General features: G+C 36.9%; 1 protein-coding gene across 2 annotated transcripts in view; it reads right to left on the bottom strand.

Moving 5' to 3' along the window:
• Nucleotides 1–17,961, bottom strand: part of IQGAP2 (IQ motif containing GTPase activating protein 2) — a 391,728-nt gene that overhangs the window by 122,943 nt on the left and 250,824 nt on the right. For both annotated transcript variants that reach the window (XM_020998497.1, XM_020998498.1), the window contains exons 6-10: nucleotides 14,180–14,247; nucleotides 13,229–13,342; nucleotides 8,612–8,790; nucleotides 7,486–7,573; nucleotides 3,426–3,589 (exon numbers count right to left, since the gene is read on the bottom strand). In XM_020998497.1, the coding sequence (XP_020854156.1) occupies nucleotides 3,426–3,589; nucleotides 7,486–7,573; nucleotides 8,612–8,790; nucleotides 13,229–13,342; nucleotides 14,180–14,247 (613 nt within the window). The remainder of the gene's footprint in view (nucleotides 1–3,425; nucleotides 3,590–7,485; nucleotides 7,574–8,611; nucleotides 8,791–13,228; nucleotides 13,343–14,179; nucleotides 14,248–17,961) is intronic.

Here is a 17,961-nt window from a genome sequence, read left to right as displayed (position 1 = left end):
AACAGTGGAATTCTTCATAGTACTCTGTCATAGTTGTCCCATGCTCATCTGCATGGATTCCTTCTTTTCTGTTGACTGGGTAGTAGCTTGCCACAGGTAGACTGAATGTGCAATCTGTCTTCTCTAGGGTTAGGACTGAACATTATCACTCAATCTTCAATCATTATATTAAAAAAGATAGGGGAAAATATCCACCCAGACCTGGATCATGCCAGACAATTCCTCTACAAAACACATTTGGGGGGGGGGGCTGGGCAATGGGGTTAAGTGACTTGCCCAGGGTCACACAGCTAGTAAGTGTCAAGTGTGTGAGGCCAAACTTGAACTCAGATCCTCCTGACTCCAGGTCTGGTGCTTTATCCACTGCGCCACGCAGCCGCCCCTTACAAACCACATTTTAAGTGATTTTTTGTTCTATGAAAGATCTTAGCTGGAAGAATCTGGAATATGTTGGCAGAGTCAACAACTGACTTTTAAAACAGCATTGGAGGTCCATGAGGGGATGGTAAATGATTAGGTAAATTCCATTTGACACAACTGTCAACAAACCCCAAAAGGTTTAGGCCCAAAGGCAAAAATCAATATGGCCAGAGAGAATAGGGGACTCCAGAACTGGATTTAATCATATAATTGTAGTATGACAGGAAATTGCTCTCTCTCTCTCAGTTTACCCCAGAGCAGGCTGCCAAAAACACTGCAGACTTCCAAGGTTGGCCAAGCATCAAGTTACCCTTTATTACATATGATGTAATCCAACCATGCATCTGACTTGTGAGGCATGATAATACAAACACCACCCTTGATGAGTTAGTGGGTATTAAATGTTTGTTGAGTATACCACCATAGCTACTTTTTACTTCTGCTTTGAGATATTTATGCATACTACAAATACAAACTGGTAATAAAATAAGTTGTGGAATGGGAAGATAGATAGGCATTTTTCCAAATAAGAAGAAACCAATGGAACATCAAAGGCAGAAGCAAACAAATATTTGAGGGAAGAGGAAAAAAGGGAAACCATAACATTTAAAAAAAATTTATAGCCACAGTATCTAGCTCTATGGTTATGGCTATAAATTATATCCATTACTGGATCCTGAGTTGCTTGAAGAAAGGGATTGTGTTATTTTTTCATTTCTACAGCCACATTACACAATATAGTGCCTTATATATGGTAGGAGCAAAATGGTTTTTTACTTTACCACTACAGTCACCAGAGAAAAGATGGCAGGTACACATAATCAGTAAGTCTAGAAAAACCACCATCTCACAGATATAGAAAGTCAGTTATTCAAGTGCCAGGAATTTAAAAAGTAGCTGCTATTGTCATTGGGCAACTTGGTCAGCAAATACGAGCCATCTACAGATAACTCATCATTTCTACCACGGAAATTAGGAGACAGTCCCTTATAAAGACAGTCAACTTTGTTGTAAAAAATCAATAGCCTTCAGTCAGGGGAGAGGACAATAGTAGCACTGATGATCTCAGCTTCTACAGGTATGGTGAATGAGAAGAATATTCCTCCCCCACTTTCTTTTCTTTTCTTTTTTTTAAATATAAATTTATTTATTTTTAGTTTTCAACACTTACTTCCACAAGATTTTAAGTTCCAAAATTTCTCCCCATCTGGTCCCTCCCCCCACCCCAAGATGGCACACATTCTGAATACCCCTTCCCCTAGTCTGCCCTCTCTTCTATCTCTCCCCCCTTCTCTTATTCCCTTCCCCTTCTATTTCCCTTTAGGGCAGGATAGACTTCTGTACCCCATTTTCTGTACTTCTTATTTCCCAGTTGCATGTGAAAACATTTTTTTTAAACATATGGCTTTAAAACTTTTGGTTCCAAATTTTTTCCTTCCTCCCTCCCGGCTCCCCCTCATTGAAAAGGCAAGCAACTCAATATAGGTTATACTTGCAGTTGTGCAAAACACTTCCACAGTAGACATGTTGTGAAAAGCTAACTATATTTCTCTTAATCCTATCCTGCCCTCCCATTTATTCTATCCTTTCTTTTGACCCTTCCCTCCTCAGAAGTATTTACTTCTGATTATCCCCTTTCCCAATCTGCCCTCCTCTCTATTATCCCCCTGCTCTCTTGTCCCCTTCTCCCCCTATTTTCCTGTAGGGTAAGACAGATTTCCATACCCAATTGAATGTGTATGTTATTCCCTCTGTAAGCTGAATCCTATGAGAATAATATTCACTCATTCCCTCTTACCTTCCCCTGTTTCTCCCCCACTGTAAGAGCCTTTTTTTTCTGTTTTTTTTTTGTGAGATAATTTACCCCATTTTACCTCTCCCTTTCTTCTTCTCCTAGTATAATCCTCTCTCATCCCATAATTTTATTCTCCAGATATGACCCCCTTAATCTTCAACTCACCCTGTGCCATCTATCTATCTATCTGTCTATCTACATACATATAATTTTTCCCCTCCAACTACCCTAATACTGACAAAGGTCTGATGAGTTATAAATATCATCTTTCCATGCAGGAATGTAAACAGTTCAACCTTAATAAGTCTCTTATGATTTCTCTTTCCTATTTACCTCTTCATGTTCCTCCTCTTGAGTCTTGTATTTGAAAGTCAAATTTTCTATTCAGCTCTGGTCTTTTCATCAAGAATGCTTGAAAGTCCTCTATCTCACTGCATGACCATTTTTTCCCCTGAAGGACTATACTCAGTTTTGCTGGGTCCCCACTTCCTTTTCATTGTGGGGGTGGTTATCAATGTGGTCATGTGGTAACAAGGGGTTATACTACATAATCCCAGAAGGAAAAATTAGAACTAATGGTTGGAAATTCTAGAGAGGTGGATTCCAGCCCCCCAAATTGGAAATATTTCTAACAATTAGATAGGAACAGGAGAGATAGGAAATGGATCTGTGATTTCAGTAATATTGGAGCTCCTGGATAAAGAAACTCCCCTTATCAATGCAAGCTGGAAAACTGTCCAAAATTTATGGTTGTAGAGAGTTGCCTAGAGTATAGAGCGGTTAAGTGACTTGCCCAGAATGACAACAACCCTACAAGGTAAGTGCTGTTATCTTCATTTTACAGCTGAGGAAGCCAAGGCAAAGAAAACGAAGTGGCTTGCCCAGGGTGATACAGCTAAGTTAAGTGCTTGTGGCCACATTTGAACTCAGGTCTTCATGACTCTGGCCCAGTGCTCTATCCACTGCACCATCTATCAGTTACCTATCACTGAAGGCTAGACAACTTGCTGACAAAGCTTTCTAGGGAATTATTAAACAGTGTATAAGCAGATTCTATAAATGGCCTGACTGTCCTGGGTGATTTCATCCCATTCTAAGATCACATGAAAAACCAGAAGCAACATATCATCAGCTTCAGTACTGTTCTACTCTCCTAACCAAACACTCCACCCCCTCTTACATAGCCATGCCAGAGTCTTTCCAGTCTTACCATAGCATTCTGTTTCTGAAGGTTGAACAGTTCGTTCTGATACATAACAGCAGCAAAAGGATGAACAGTAGGCAGCTGGGCCTCAGGTTTCATGAGAGCGGTCAAGGTGTTACTGGGATCACTTTCTCGGATCACAGCATTGATTTGCTCAATAGCAACACGCCCTGAAGGAGAAGGATATTATAAACGGCGGTCAGAATTTCACTTTCTTTGATCTGTGCTATTTTCTCTTTATGTCTCTCTGTGATTCATGTTAAAGATCACTACTCTTTAGGGAGGGGGTGGAGCTAACCTAGTCCTTCTGGGTAGACCATACCATGTGATGCTAGAAATGGGAGACCACATTAATTTTCAACATGAATCCACAGACCAGTTAATGCCACACCCTCTAGCTTCCCAAACTAATACCTTATAGGTGCTTAAAAAGGGCTCCATCTTGGAGCTAATTTGCACTGTGCCTAAACTATAGGTCCCTGGGTTATCTGTCCTTTCCAGTCTCATGTTTCATCTCATACATGAAACCAAACCGACTATTCTGGCCTTCTAAAACTTAGTCTTCTAAAACTGTACAGAAGGACGATCTATACCTTGCAGTTTATCTCTTAATTTTGTACAGTCTTATACTGTAATCTAACATTTCATGTATGTTCATTTTGCCTGCCCAACTAAACTCTAAGCCATTTGAATGTAGGGAACCAAATCATACCTTCCCCCATTAATGTCTAAAATGTTAGTGGAACTGAATATTTGCTCAACACATGTTCTGACAGTTATGAACAGAGTTATAAACATGTTTTTGCTTTTGTTCATGTCTCAAGTGCTTAGCACAGTGCTTGGCACACAGTAAACATTAATTAAAGCTTCTTGACAAGTAAACTGACTAGTAATAGATATTTCTCAACACTTTCCTCCTATTCTTGTTTTCTACAAAGTATTTTTTTAATATTATTTTTCCAATTACATGTAAAGACAAATCTTAACATTCATTTTAAAGTAAGTATTATTTTTAAGTAAAAATATAAGCACAGATACCTTTCACAATTTTTAGATCATTTGCAAACACTTAAAAACAAAGGTTGCTGCAGCTAAGCCATATGCAATTTAAGTGTCAACTTCTTTAAATTTACTATAACAAATGCTGGGAAGACGTTGGCTTACTCAAAGAAAAAGGATCTCCAGACACAACTATAGCTTCTGGGCCTGTAGACCAGGAATAAAATCTAACAGGTTACAACAAACTAAATTTTAAGGTTTCCAGGGAGGACATTTTGGAAACATGGATTTGGCATGGTTTTCAGAGACCATGGAATAGAATGATCTGTCAACCAAGCGGAAGAGTGATTGCCGACTGGTGCCGCCAGGGAATAGAGTCAAAGACATGGTAGGACTCCATCCCTATAAGGCAGATATTCAGGCAGCCCTAATAAAACTTAACAGACAAACTTCAGACCTTTTCATCACTTGTCCTCTTGCTAACAAGCCCAGATTCCAGGCAAGATTACCTCTAACCTACCCCTGACAGATGGAAATTTATTCTCTTTCTGAAGACATCCAAAAGGAGCCTACACACTTCCTCTGTAAACCATTCCACTGTCTGACATCACTCATTGTCAGGAAATGCTTATGTCTAGTCTGCATCCAACCCAAGGCCAAAAGTTAGTCTTTTCTTCAAACAAAGAGTTATGAAAAATGAACTTCATTACTCTCAGAATGAATATGTCAAGTAAAATGACTTTGGAAGGAAACGGGGTTGCTATCCTTATATTCTATGGCTACTTCCACACTTTCATATAAGGGGCTTATTATGGAGTGAGGTTTTCAATTCTTTCTAATTCTTTAAAGGGAGAATTATGTCTTTTGCTAACTATAACATCAAAAATAATGGATTCACACACTCGGTATGGTCGAATGTTATTGAATAATCATAATCTGCATGAAAATACTAACAATATATACTCCTCTCCCACAATAAGACAAGTAATTCTGCTTTCTCTCATCATATCTTGTAGGAAAAGCAGATTACACTAAGAGAATGTAAGAGCTATGCCACGATGTTATATGAGTGCAGTTCACACCAAGCTGAAGCCTCTGGCAAATGGATTAGTTCAGATGACCATAGAAGCCTGTCACTACCTGCTGCTGGAAATTTAGAACCCCTTAAATTTATAAAGCAGTCTAACCTCTCTAGGCTGAACAATAGCTACATTGCAAAAAATTTTAAGTAAATTATCACTCACTGTCCTTTGTGAGACTTGATCGTAATACATTAAAAAAATAATTTTTTTCCTCAAAGTTCACTTTTGGCCCTGACGAACTGTACATTTTCAAATGAGGAGAGATCAAAATCTTAAGAATTTTTTTTTCTATATTAAAGCCATTGAGTCATGCAACACTGCTCAACAATCTAGTGTTCATCTGACTATTACTAGCTGAAATCATTGCACTGAGTCATGAATACCTTTTCAGTTTAAAAAGGAGGGGAAAAACGTATAAACAACTTGAAACAAATTGGAAACCAAGCGATTTAGGCAGTGAGAACATCAGCAAAATTTGGTAGACATGATGCATTTTCTTTCAAATTTGAAAAGAAAACATAATTTCTAGGATAAAATGGTGGCTTTCACTCTTCAAAAATAAATGAAGGCAAAAGGCTATTAAAGAATTTACTCACTAAGCTTATTATGAGCCTCAGATGCCTCACTGGCAACACTAATGTCTTCCTCGACTTCATTTTTGTCTAGCATAATGGAATACCCGACTTTCTAAGATATTAGAAAAAGAAACTTCAAATTAGGTTTCTTTAAGTGAATAGTTATTTGACCACTGCCATATTCACAACCCATTTTGTTGGAATAAAACAGAAAATAGTAATGTGCCCAACGTTAGGTGCTGCCTTAGAAAAAATGAACATTTCCCCCCCCAGAGACTCTCAAAAGGTTCTATATTCCTACACTACCTTTTTGCAAATGGTAGTTCTTTTTAAAATCAGCAATACAGAATTATACATAAATTTTTTTCCCCTTAACAAATATCTGAACTTTTTAATGGTACCATTAGAGTACCATTTTAAGAGCAAAGCATTCCAGTTACACTGACACACATGCATTAATCTTGGGCTTTAAGACAATGAAATACACAAGTCTGTAAAATTCATCCAAAGGTAGTACAAAGGACATACTGGGATCTGTTGAAGCTCTGGGATACGGAGGCAATTTAGATTCACTTGAGTAGAATTCAAATAAAATTCCTTACTATCACTACTGGAGCTCAGGGTGAAGTGACTTGTATTAGCAGGGGAAAAATGCAGGCTGAGGCATCCAAGCTAGCATATGCTCATTTTAATTACCCGAGTTTTCTGTTCTTTAGAGTCACAAATCTGTACTAGGAACCATGAGGAATTTAGCTGCAGGACTCCAGAAAGGTTCAGAGCTGTATGATTCAAACCTGCCATCAGTGTGCCTTCATCTTGCCTGTCAACATTCTCATTGACTTGGACTAAAGCTATATAGGCTGAAAGAAAACAGTTCTTACACTATATGAACTTATTGGAGTGGAAAGGCAGGTGCTACATAAAACAAAAGAACAACTGTCACTTTCCCATTAGAACATCATCACATTACCCTGGGCAAGCATCTGTATTCTCTTTCTCTAGCAAAAAAACAAAAATAAAAACAAAAACAACTTAAGTTTGAATCATGAAGTCAATAAAAAGATTCAAAATAGAAAAATAAATAAAAAACAGAACAAAATTCAAAGCCCCATTGTAGGTCTTCAGAAGGAGGAGTGATGGGATAAAACTGACGACTAAGAGATTAGGTTGGCTAGTGAGGGATTTTAAAAGTATAGGAGGAAAAAACTCTACTAAAAGCTTGATGAAAAATAAGCCAAACACCCACATACTACTATTAATAGCAATATAACATTTTGTATACTATTTTTCATTTTAAAAATACAATTGTGCAAGAAATCTAAGTTTTCAGAGTTTTTCCAAGTTTCAGGCCAGAGAAAGTTATGACATAGCAAATACAATTCACTTCCTTCACAAAATGATATAACTTACTGTTGATTTTATTGATGGTCCCTTGTATTTCTGCTTGTGTCAGTAGCTCTTCATATGCATCTCTTTCCTCTTCAGAAATAAAGCTATTCTGAAAAACAACATCTTTACTGATTCCCAAGGTAAAGCAAATATGTTTTAGAGAGCCAGGTAGTTAAGGTTACATTTTCTAAATGTATCAATGAATCTCATCATGCCAAATAGGTGAATAATGGATATGGAATCAAAATTTGTTTTTGTTACTGTTCAATTTTTTTTTTAAAACCACATTTACATTTGTTGTTCAGTCCCTTCAATCTTGTCCTCTTCTTCTTCAGCCCACTGGGGGTCTTCTTAGCAAAGATGTGGGAGTGGTTGGTCATTTCCTCAATTGCAACACAACTTGGAGAGAAAGTTGGACTGTGAGCCCCTTGAGGATAGGGACTATTTTTGCCTAGCACATAGTTCTAACTTGACTGATGATGTAAAAGGGGAACTTTTAAGTTCATATGAATTTCATCATCTCAGAGTTATAGACTATGCTTATTGTACAAGATTGAGACTTTTATTATCTAGGTGAATGTACTTGAGAGTAAAGTAGCTATAGGAGACATGTGGCTGTGAACACAGCTGGTTCCAGGGGTACAGAATAAACCCAGGATAAAAGGTTTGTGCATGTGGGGGAGGGAGAGTGAAATGAAGGGAAATTAAGACTTTTCATACTGCTGCATGAATTTGATACACACAACTGAATATTGAATAAGGAAAAATGTAGCTAGAATCAACGTTTTCTCAATTAACATCATGAGGATTCCATGAAAGAAGGGTTGGGAAACGATTCCAGGTCTTTCAAAGTAAAAGACTATCTATCCTTTATATTTTAACCCATATACTTTAGTTACTTTTCTTGTGATCTTCAATGGAAATACAATTTCCTCATGAAGCTTATGGGTTTGAATCCTATTCCCTCATCTCACTACACACTTTCAAATTCTTCTGTCTGTGCCTTGACTTGTTACTAAAAATCAATACTAAGTAATCCCTCAGATTTCCTCTAATTAGTGACTTTTTTTCAACTGACACCTCTACTGTATTTCCAACACATGTGAACACAGTTAACTTTGAATTCACTCAACATCTAATGAAATACCTTTAGTTTTGAGCTCTCTTCTTTTGCTTTCTTGGCTTCCCAGAGTTCCTTTTGATAATCTCGTGCGAGACTATCGTCCACAGAGGTTAAAACTGCATTTGGATTTCTCAGAGTCACAAGGGTCTGCTCGGCAATGCCCTTCTCAATGGCTTCATTAATCGCAATGACTGCAGCATGCACTGAACATGGGAGAGGAATGGGATAGAATACATGCATACATACATATATATATATATATATATATATATATACACACATATTTACATGTATGTATGTATATCAACAAAAGCAAATAACACAAATGTTTTGATAATAAAAGTCTACCCTGTTTTACCTTAAATATTGCCTGGATAAAAAGATACAAGAACTATGTTGCTTTCAACATGTTTTTACTGGCTAAGAGGTCTACAAATACTGGGAATATAGGCCCAGGGTAGCATAGCTGATAACTATCTGGAAAGACTAGAAAACAGGTTTTCTGGACTCCACACTCAGTGTCCATCCACAATGCCATATTTCATCTATGGCTGTTTGTTTTTAAGAACTACAACAATCAGGACGTTTGATATTTTCCTAGACACTAGCGTTTAATCTAATTCTCATCATAAATTTAAAATACACTTAGTGGCAAAATAATAGTTTCCTTCCTACATAATCTCAGTGATGTAAAGGAGGGAAATTGAGGCTCTGCTTAGTTTTTTGTTGCTGTTCAATTATTTTCAATCATGTCCTACTCTCTGTGACCCCATTTGGGGTTTTTGTGGCAAAGATCTTGGAGTGGTTTGCCATTTCTTTCTCCAGCTCATTTTAGCAATGAGGAAACTGAGGCAAACAGGGCTAAGTGACTTGCCCAGGGTTACACAGCTAGTAAGTGTCTGAGGCTGGATTTGAACTCAGGAAGGTGAGTCTTCTTGATTCCAAACAGTGTGCCACCGAGCTGCCCTGTGAGGCTAATAATTTATAATTTACATAGAAACTGCTTCTTAATTCTAGGATCCTTTTAATTCAGGACAATAATTTAGGGTAGCCTTAAAAATGATGTAGGTAGGTTACTGGAAAGATAAGGCATAGAGTAGTTTTCAAGGCCATTCAAATAGTACTTGTTATTGAAAGTTGTTTGTTGTTTTGTAGGGAGGCTATCAGATGTCTTACCACTTCTTCACAACCCTAGAAGTCGTAAAAGTAAAAGAAAGAAAGATGGTATCTGAACATATCTTTTCTCAGTTCCCTGCATACACTGACTTCCTCAGCTCCTTCACTTCCAACTCTTTAAAGTATCTTAAGATACTCTAAGAATTCTATTTCTTGGGCTAACGATATCCAGGAGCTTCATCAATCATTGCATACAATGGACCTATTGATTATCTCCCTTGTTCTGGATATTAGACTTCTTAAAAGCAGTCTAAGACTTATATCAATTTTTCTTTTGATACCCAAATCACATCAACAACCCATATTCATCCTGAAACCAATTAAAACTCCTTTTTCCTGTGTCCAGACCACAAGGATTCTGAAACATTGTGTGTCATGGACTCTTTGTTAGTGTATTGATATCGAGGGACCCCTTCTCAGAATAAAGTTTTTAAATGCCCCCCTAAAAGCTTAGGATTATAAAAGAAACTAATTATATTGAAATATAGCTATCAAAATATTTTTAAAAAACAAGTTCACAGACCTCAGGTTAAGAAACCCTTCTCTAGACATTTCTTTCTCATCTTACGCTGATACTTTACAAAAAAAAAATCTAAGTGCCACGTTTTAGATTTAACCCTGCTAAATTTCACCTCAATAGATGAAGCTGTTGAGGTATTTTTGGAGGCTGATTCTGTTACCCAACATATAAACTCTCTCTCTCCCAAATTCATATCCTAGCAAAACCTGTCCTCACTCACTGCTCCTACTACCTCACCTTTGATCTTATATTTCAATGTCTCAAAATCTGGCTTTCATCTCCACCACTAAAACTGTTCTCTTCAAGGTCATAAAAGAGTATTTTGTTGTTAAATTCAGACTGTATCTCAGGCCTGATTCCTTACCTTGTCTGCAGTGTTTATCACCATGGACCCACCACGGATGTCATTTCACTTCTGTTATGATTCATGATTCTCTATTTGTCTAATCTAGCAACTCCTTCTTATTACAGTATCACCACTCACCTTTCTCTTCCTTCCATAACCCCCAATACTTCTGTCCAGGGGGTTCTGTCTGTCTCTGCTTCATTCTATATTCCCTTTTTTGTGACCTGTCAGTCATTACTAAGTGCCTACCACGCACCAGACTTTGAGGATACAAAAAGAGGCAAAGGACAGTCCTTGCCCTCAAGAAACTTACAATCTAATGGGAAGCATATATATGTACAAATAAGCTATAGATAAGATAAACAGGAAATAATTGAAAGGGAAGAAACCATAATTAAGAGGGGTTGGGGGGGCAGCTAAATGGTGCAGTGGATAGAGCTCCAGCCTTGGAGTCAGGAAGACTCGAGTTCAAATTCGACCTCAGATACTTGACACTTAGTAGCTGTGTGACCCTGGGCAAGTCACTTAATCCCAATTGCCTCACCAAAAAGAAAAACAAACAAAAAACCAAAACAAAGAGGGGTTGGGAAAGGCTTCCTGTAGAAGACAGGAATTTTGTTGAAACTTGAAGGAAGTCAGGGAAGTCAGTGAACAAAGACAAGGAAGGAGAACATGGCAGGCATGAGGGACAACCAGAAAAAATGCCAGGAGCCAAGAGATGGCACATCTTGTTCATGGAAAAGCAAAGAGATCAGGGTCATTGCACTGAAAAAAATGTGGTGGGGAATAAGATGAAAGAAGACTAAAAAGGTGGTGGTAGGAGGCAATACATTATGAACATCTTTGAAAACCAGGGAAAGGATTTTATATTTGATTCTGGAGGCAAGAGGGAGCTTTAGTGAGTTGGGGAAGATGAAACAGTCAGGCCTGTGCTTTAGGAAAATCACTATCACTTTGTTGACTTTCAGATTTGCTTTTCTAACCCTCTTTCGACCTCTAATTTAATATTTCCAAATGTCATCTCAAATGTCCCATAAACATTTTAACTCAAAATGTTCAAAACTGAAGTCAAAATCTTTTCCCCCAAGCCTTGCCTCTTCCTAACATATCTATTGCTGTCAAGGGCACTGCCATTCTGCTAGTCAGTCAGCTGTCATCCTGGACTCCCCACTTTCTGTCACCCCTCACATCCAATCAATTATGAAGAACTGTGTGTTCTATATTCTTAACATCTCCTATATATGCTCACTTCTCTTCTTTGCCACTATGCTGGTACAAGCTCTTATCACTTCACCTCATGCCTATATTATTGAAACAGCCTATTGGTGGGTCTCCCGGTCTCAGATTTCTCTCCATTCCAATCCTCAACTCAGCTGTCAAAATAAATTTCCTACAAGGAGGTCTGGTTACAACAGCCTCCTATTCAATAAATTCCACCAACTCCCTATTAACTCCAGGATCAAAAATAAAAATTTCTGTTTGGCTTTTAAAGTGCTTAATAACCTGCTGTCTTCCTACTTTTCCAGTTTTATACCTTAATCTTCTCCACATATTCTGTGATCCCGGGGCACTCCCCTCTTAGCTGTTCCTTGTATTCAGTCTCCTGACTCTGAGCATTTTTACTGGCTGCCCTAGGTCTGGAACACTCTCTTTCCTCATTTCCACCTCCGTAGTTTCTCTGACTTTCTTCAAGTCTCAGCTAAAGCCTCACATTCTAGAACAAGTCTTTCCAGTCCTCCAGTGCCTTCCCTGAGACTACAGCCAATATATCCTCTATATATCTTGTTTGCAAATAGTTGTTTTCTTGTGAACTACTTGAGAGTGAGAACTTTGTTTTGTTTTGTTTGTTTTTGCCTTTTTTTGTATCCCCAGACCTCAGTGCCTGGAATAGAGTAGTCACTTAATAAATGCTAGGTGACTGATTAACTGCTAGCCATTTCAGGGGCATTGACATTTTAATAAATTATAATCCCAGCAGTTCATGTTTATAACCTTTGCATTTACTAAACACTTTTCTCAAAAGCACCAAGTGAGGTAGGTAGTACAACTAATAGTATTTCACAGGTAGGGAAACTGAGGTTCAGAGAAGTCAGATGGATGGCTCATGGTCCCATGACTATTAAGTGTCATTCCTAAGACTTGAACACAGGTCTCCTGATGCCTAGAAAAGTGTACCTTCCTTTATACCATGTTGACATTAATTCTTGAAGATCCAAAAGAATCAATCTTATATGGCAGAGCTTAAGACACATTTTAATTAAGACACATTAAGACAGGAACTGGGGAAATATTTTGGGAGCAGGAAGGGCCCTTCTATAATACTCTTCAAACCAAATCATGACAGTGGCTTCCTACTCTTAAGGACAGCCCTGGATGCCTAATGCAGGAAGGGAAAAAGTTGTTAGGCACACAAACTGATGTGTTTGTTCAGTTAAACACGCTTATTTCATTTTTTTTCAAATTCGTGTAAGCATTTTAAAAATTACAGGTGATTGGTTTTCTAAGTGAACTTTTGCCTTTATTTAAATAAAACCCAACCAAATAAGCATCAAGATGAGTCTTAAAATAACGGAAACCATAGACTGGTAAGCTTACTTACATGCAGCTTCATCCACTGACAATTCATTGGCCAGAATGCCACCAATTTTGCTAAAAGATGGCATCTGTATTCCATACTTCTCAAGTTCCTTCCTCATGTTACTGATCTCTTCCTCTGTATGAAAAAAAAAGGGAGAGAGAGAAGGAAATGTAGATCAGAGATGAAGACTTTCAAAGTTTTAATTCAAAGCAAGCATAAGCACAGATAAAAGAAACTAAGAACTATACAACTGAAGGAATAGGACAGCAGGGATCTTGGGGAATCATCTATTTTGACTTCTTCCTTTTTACAGGTAAAGAAACTTCACCTGAGAGAGGAAATGACTAGCTTTTAAAGGTCCCATAGCTAAGTTATTGCAGAGTTGGAACAAGAATTCCTAGTCGAGTAACCTTTCTCCAAATGAAGTATCTTAATAAGTGATTTGGGTAGTTTCTATATGCTTTAAGGATATAGCTCCCAATTGATTAGTCATAGGGAAGAAACTGAAAAGTGTGTGTGTATGTGTGTGTGTGTGCATGTGTGTGTGTGTGTGTGTGTATGAAACTATGTAAACAGAAATCATTATCTAGAAATTACCACAGGATATTATGGATTTTAAAAAAATACTGAAAAATACTGTAAATTCCACTGAAGTGCACTTCCAAAGCTTCATAGTAGCATGGAGATAAACCCCAGGTTCCCACAGGCTTTGCCAAAGAAGTCTCAGCTCTGGCAGATTTTTCCAGGATAGAAATATGAGCCTAATGGCATATCTGTTGTCAAAGACAGAATGGTTGAGTTTGGAGAGGCTCATCACCATGTTAGGTGCAAGGTGATGTTTTTATCATATCAACTCTCAATGACTAGCTACTAACTTATGGAGGGGTTATGATTTTTACTAGTGGAGCATCCAAAGACCATGAAATTAGATATCCTTGAAGCAAAGGAGTAATTAAGTAAATAGACTAGTACCTGTAAAGTCTACTTTGCCCAACAAATCCTGGATCTGCGGTGCTATTCCTAGTTTGAAGAGATATAAACTGAAAGATAAAACACAAATTAATCAGAAATGTTATACTTGTTATCATAGATTACAGTTTTCTATCTTAAAGAGGTCTTAGACATCACTTTGTCTCGGATCTTAATTATACATATGAAGGCCACCAATGACCTCCACTCTCCTCGTGGTTATCTTCCCTCCCAGTTTGCCTCAAAATTTCCTTCACAAGCCAAGAAACCTATATACACAATGACTACAAAAATGTAAATTGAAAGAATATCAAAAGTAGGTATATCAAAATTATAAAAATCAAGCATGACTCAAATCAAGAAATAAGAGGACATCCCCAACCCACCCCTTTATGGAGGTGAAAGGTCCATAACTGTTGCACATGGTACATGCTTCCAGTGCATTGTTTGGTTATATTGATTTTTTTCCTCTTTGATTTCTTTTCTTTCTTTTTTGTTTTCTTTTAAAAAAAAATACAGTTTGATATGGCTACCTGGGAGGGGAAAAGAGAAACATACTGGGGAAAACTAGGATGACACAGAAAGCAAAAGATATTAATAAAAACTACTAAAATTAAAAATCTTTCATTTGTATATGAAGAAATTACGGTCAAGAGAACTTAAATAACAACAGAATCTTGCATTTTATATGCTTTCCAATTAACCATCACTTTCTATATGTTCTTATTTGCTCAACACAACCCTATAGAATAGGTAGTATTATCCTTATTTTACAGATGGGGAAACTGAGGCATGGAGTAAGTTGCCCAAAGCTATACAGCTAGTAACTAAGAAAGTAGGAACTCAAATCCATGCCTTCTGACTCTAGGATCTGGGATTACAGTAAGCAGCACATCCAGCATTTGGCCACAAGATATTTCTATACCATCAATCCTTTCCTACCTGTGTAAAAAGTGATATATGGCTAAATCACAAATAGTAAATAATCACCAAAACATCAATATTTGCCTCAGCATAAATCATGTCATTCTAGTATATAAAAGAGGCGTTATGAAATATCTTTAAAAAAATAAAAAACAACCCACATGTACAAAAATATTTATAGCAGCTCTTTTTGTGGTGGCAAAGAATTGGAAATTGAGGGAATGCCCCTCAATTGGGGAATGGCTGAACAAGTTGTGGTACATGAATGTAATGGAATACTATTGTGCTATAAGAAGTGATGAGCAGGAAGACTTCAGAAAAACCTGGAAAGACTTGTATGGACCAATGCTGAGTGAAGTGAGCAGAACCAAGAGAACGTTGTACACAGTAATAGCCACGTTGTTCGATGACTAATGTTGATAGACTTAGCTCTTCTCAGAAATGCAATGATCTAAGACATCTCCAGAGGTCTCATGATGGAAAATGCTATCCACATCCAAAAAAAGAACTATGGAGTTTGAATGCAGATTGAAGCATACTATTTGCTAATTTTTTCTTCTGTTTTGGTTTGTTTCCTCTTTCTAGTGGTTCCTCCTGTTGGTTCTAATTTTTATTTACAACATCACTAATGTGAAAATATGTTTAATAGGAATGTATATGTATAGCCTATATCAGATTGTGTGCTGTCTTGGGGAGGGAGGAGGGGAGGAAGGGGGAAAAAATTTAAAAATCAAAAGCTTATTGAAGTGATTGTTGATAAATTAAAATAAATTTAAAAAATTAAAATCAACCAGTCCAGAAGCACTTATTGATTACTAAGTCTGTTAATATCAGTTTGCATTTGTTACACACATATAACTGATAATGTTAAGAAGCACATAAAACCATTTGGCAGAAAGGATGATATCAAGATAACCTTTAAAACATGGTGAAGATACTAGATGATTCATGAGTCAACAATCAGACTACATACTTTAATTCTTTTTAACCCTAAGGAATTAATCCTGCTTTTAGTTAACCTACTAATATCCATCTGTCCAAAGGGGATTAAGTTGGCCAGCCATTTTCTACCAATTCTTTCTCAGATTGATTAAATGTTTTATTTACTCAGTGGGACTGTCAGTTTTCATTTCCGGCCTTAGACCAATTTTTATAGCATCCCCACCCCTTTCATTACAAAAATTTTAATTTAGTCATTCAAATAAATGTATCTTTGTTACTATTTACATAAGATCATTCTTACTAGAAACTCAAAGGGACACAATGAATTACGTCAAAGAGGAAGCAGGGAATCTGATGAGCTGGAAATATTTTTTGAGATTTATTATTTTCAGATGTGGAAGGATGGAGCCAATATAGTCACAATTCTTTCACTTTATAAAATACTTTACTAAAAAATTGCTTAAGATCACCACAATATTCATCCAAATCAGTAAAATGGAGACCAACTTTTAAAACATAAAACTGAGGTAGTCATACATAAAAATCTGTCAAAATTTTAATGGGGGGAGGGGTGGGGGAAGGAAAAGAACAAGCAGTTATGTAGTGCCCGCTATATGCCAGCACTATACTAAGCAGTTTTTATAAATATTATCTCATTTGAGAATCATAACGATCCTGTGTATAGATACATACATACCTATATAATATAGGTACATATATAGACATACATACATATAGACATACACTTATACATATATCTGGTAGCTATGTATTCCTTTATCATTTGCTCAGTCATGGTGCCCAAAGAATTAGAAATAATGATGGGAAAACCTCAATGTGGTAAATTTTTTAAATTTTTCCTACTTCATGCATTCCAATATGAGACTCATTTCAAAGAGAAATACATATACATGTGGCTTTGTGCACAGATTTTCTAAAGTACATAGAATTATTCAGTTCATGTGCCCTTCCCCTAATCTTTATGCCTCACTCTAAATATGAACTAAGCAACTTCCACCATACACCAATATTTAAATTTTCCATTCTAACACTCAAGACATTACTAGCTATATCTGCTTATATGTCTTTTACCTTAGTAAACATGTACAGTATACTCACTTAACTAGCATTCTTGGTTTATAAAACTACAATTACCACAAGGTGGTGCTGACAAATTGTTTTTAATTGTTTGATATCTACGTTGTCCTTACTTTTTAAACTCATTCAAAATCAATGAATCCCACAGTATCTTACCACTAGAAAGGACCAAGAAAGGTAGGTAGATACCATGTTTATTTCGGTATCTTTTCCATACAGCAATGGACTCATTGGCAGTTAAATGTTTGTTAAAAAAGGACATTTATTCAAACACAATTTCACTGAAAAACTGCATATTTTAATACATGTCTTCTGATGTGTCTCAGTTTTATAGTATTTCTATTTAAGATGGCTTATGAAAGTTGAAGTTTGAGCTTTGAGATTTTAGTATACATAGGATTTTCACACTTAAAATTCTACACTGAACTAGCTGAGTTCAAGCAAATTACTCAGGAGGATAAATGTTTACTAGGAAGCCTTATTTGTTAACTATTCCCAAGCAACAACAATCCCCAATAGTTCCCCTCTCCCCTAAGCATTTTCATTCAAATGAAGCAATTAATTACCTGAAACCCTAAGCAAATCCACACAGGCTTAAAAAAAGACCCATGTCAAGTTAAAAAAAAAGAATTTCTTAAAGCCTTTCAAGAATGAATTTATTAAGAACCTTTTAAAGTTCCATGCCTCGCATGCAGGGCTGAGAGCATTCCAAAGGGGACTGACAAATTAATGATATCTTTTTTATTCCACTGTACAAAAAAGAAGGAGTTTTTGTCTAATACAAGCCTCTTAACATACAGAGCTTTGCTGGCAACAAAGCC

Source organism: Phascolarctos cinereus, unplaced genomic scaffold, assembly GCF_003287225.1.
Source record: "Phascolarctos cinereus isolate Bilbo 61053 unplaced genomic scaffold, phaCin_HiC Scaffold_4;HRSCAF=312, whole genome shotgun sequence".
In the NCBI taxonomy this organism is placed as follows: Eukaryota; Metazoa; Chordata; class Mammalia; order Diprotodontia; family Phascolarctidae; genus Phascolarctos; species Phascolarctos cinereus.
Note: the sequence above shows the minus strand (reverse complement) of the source record. Positions and strands in the feature narration are given on the sequence as shown.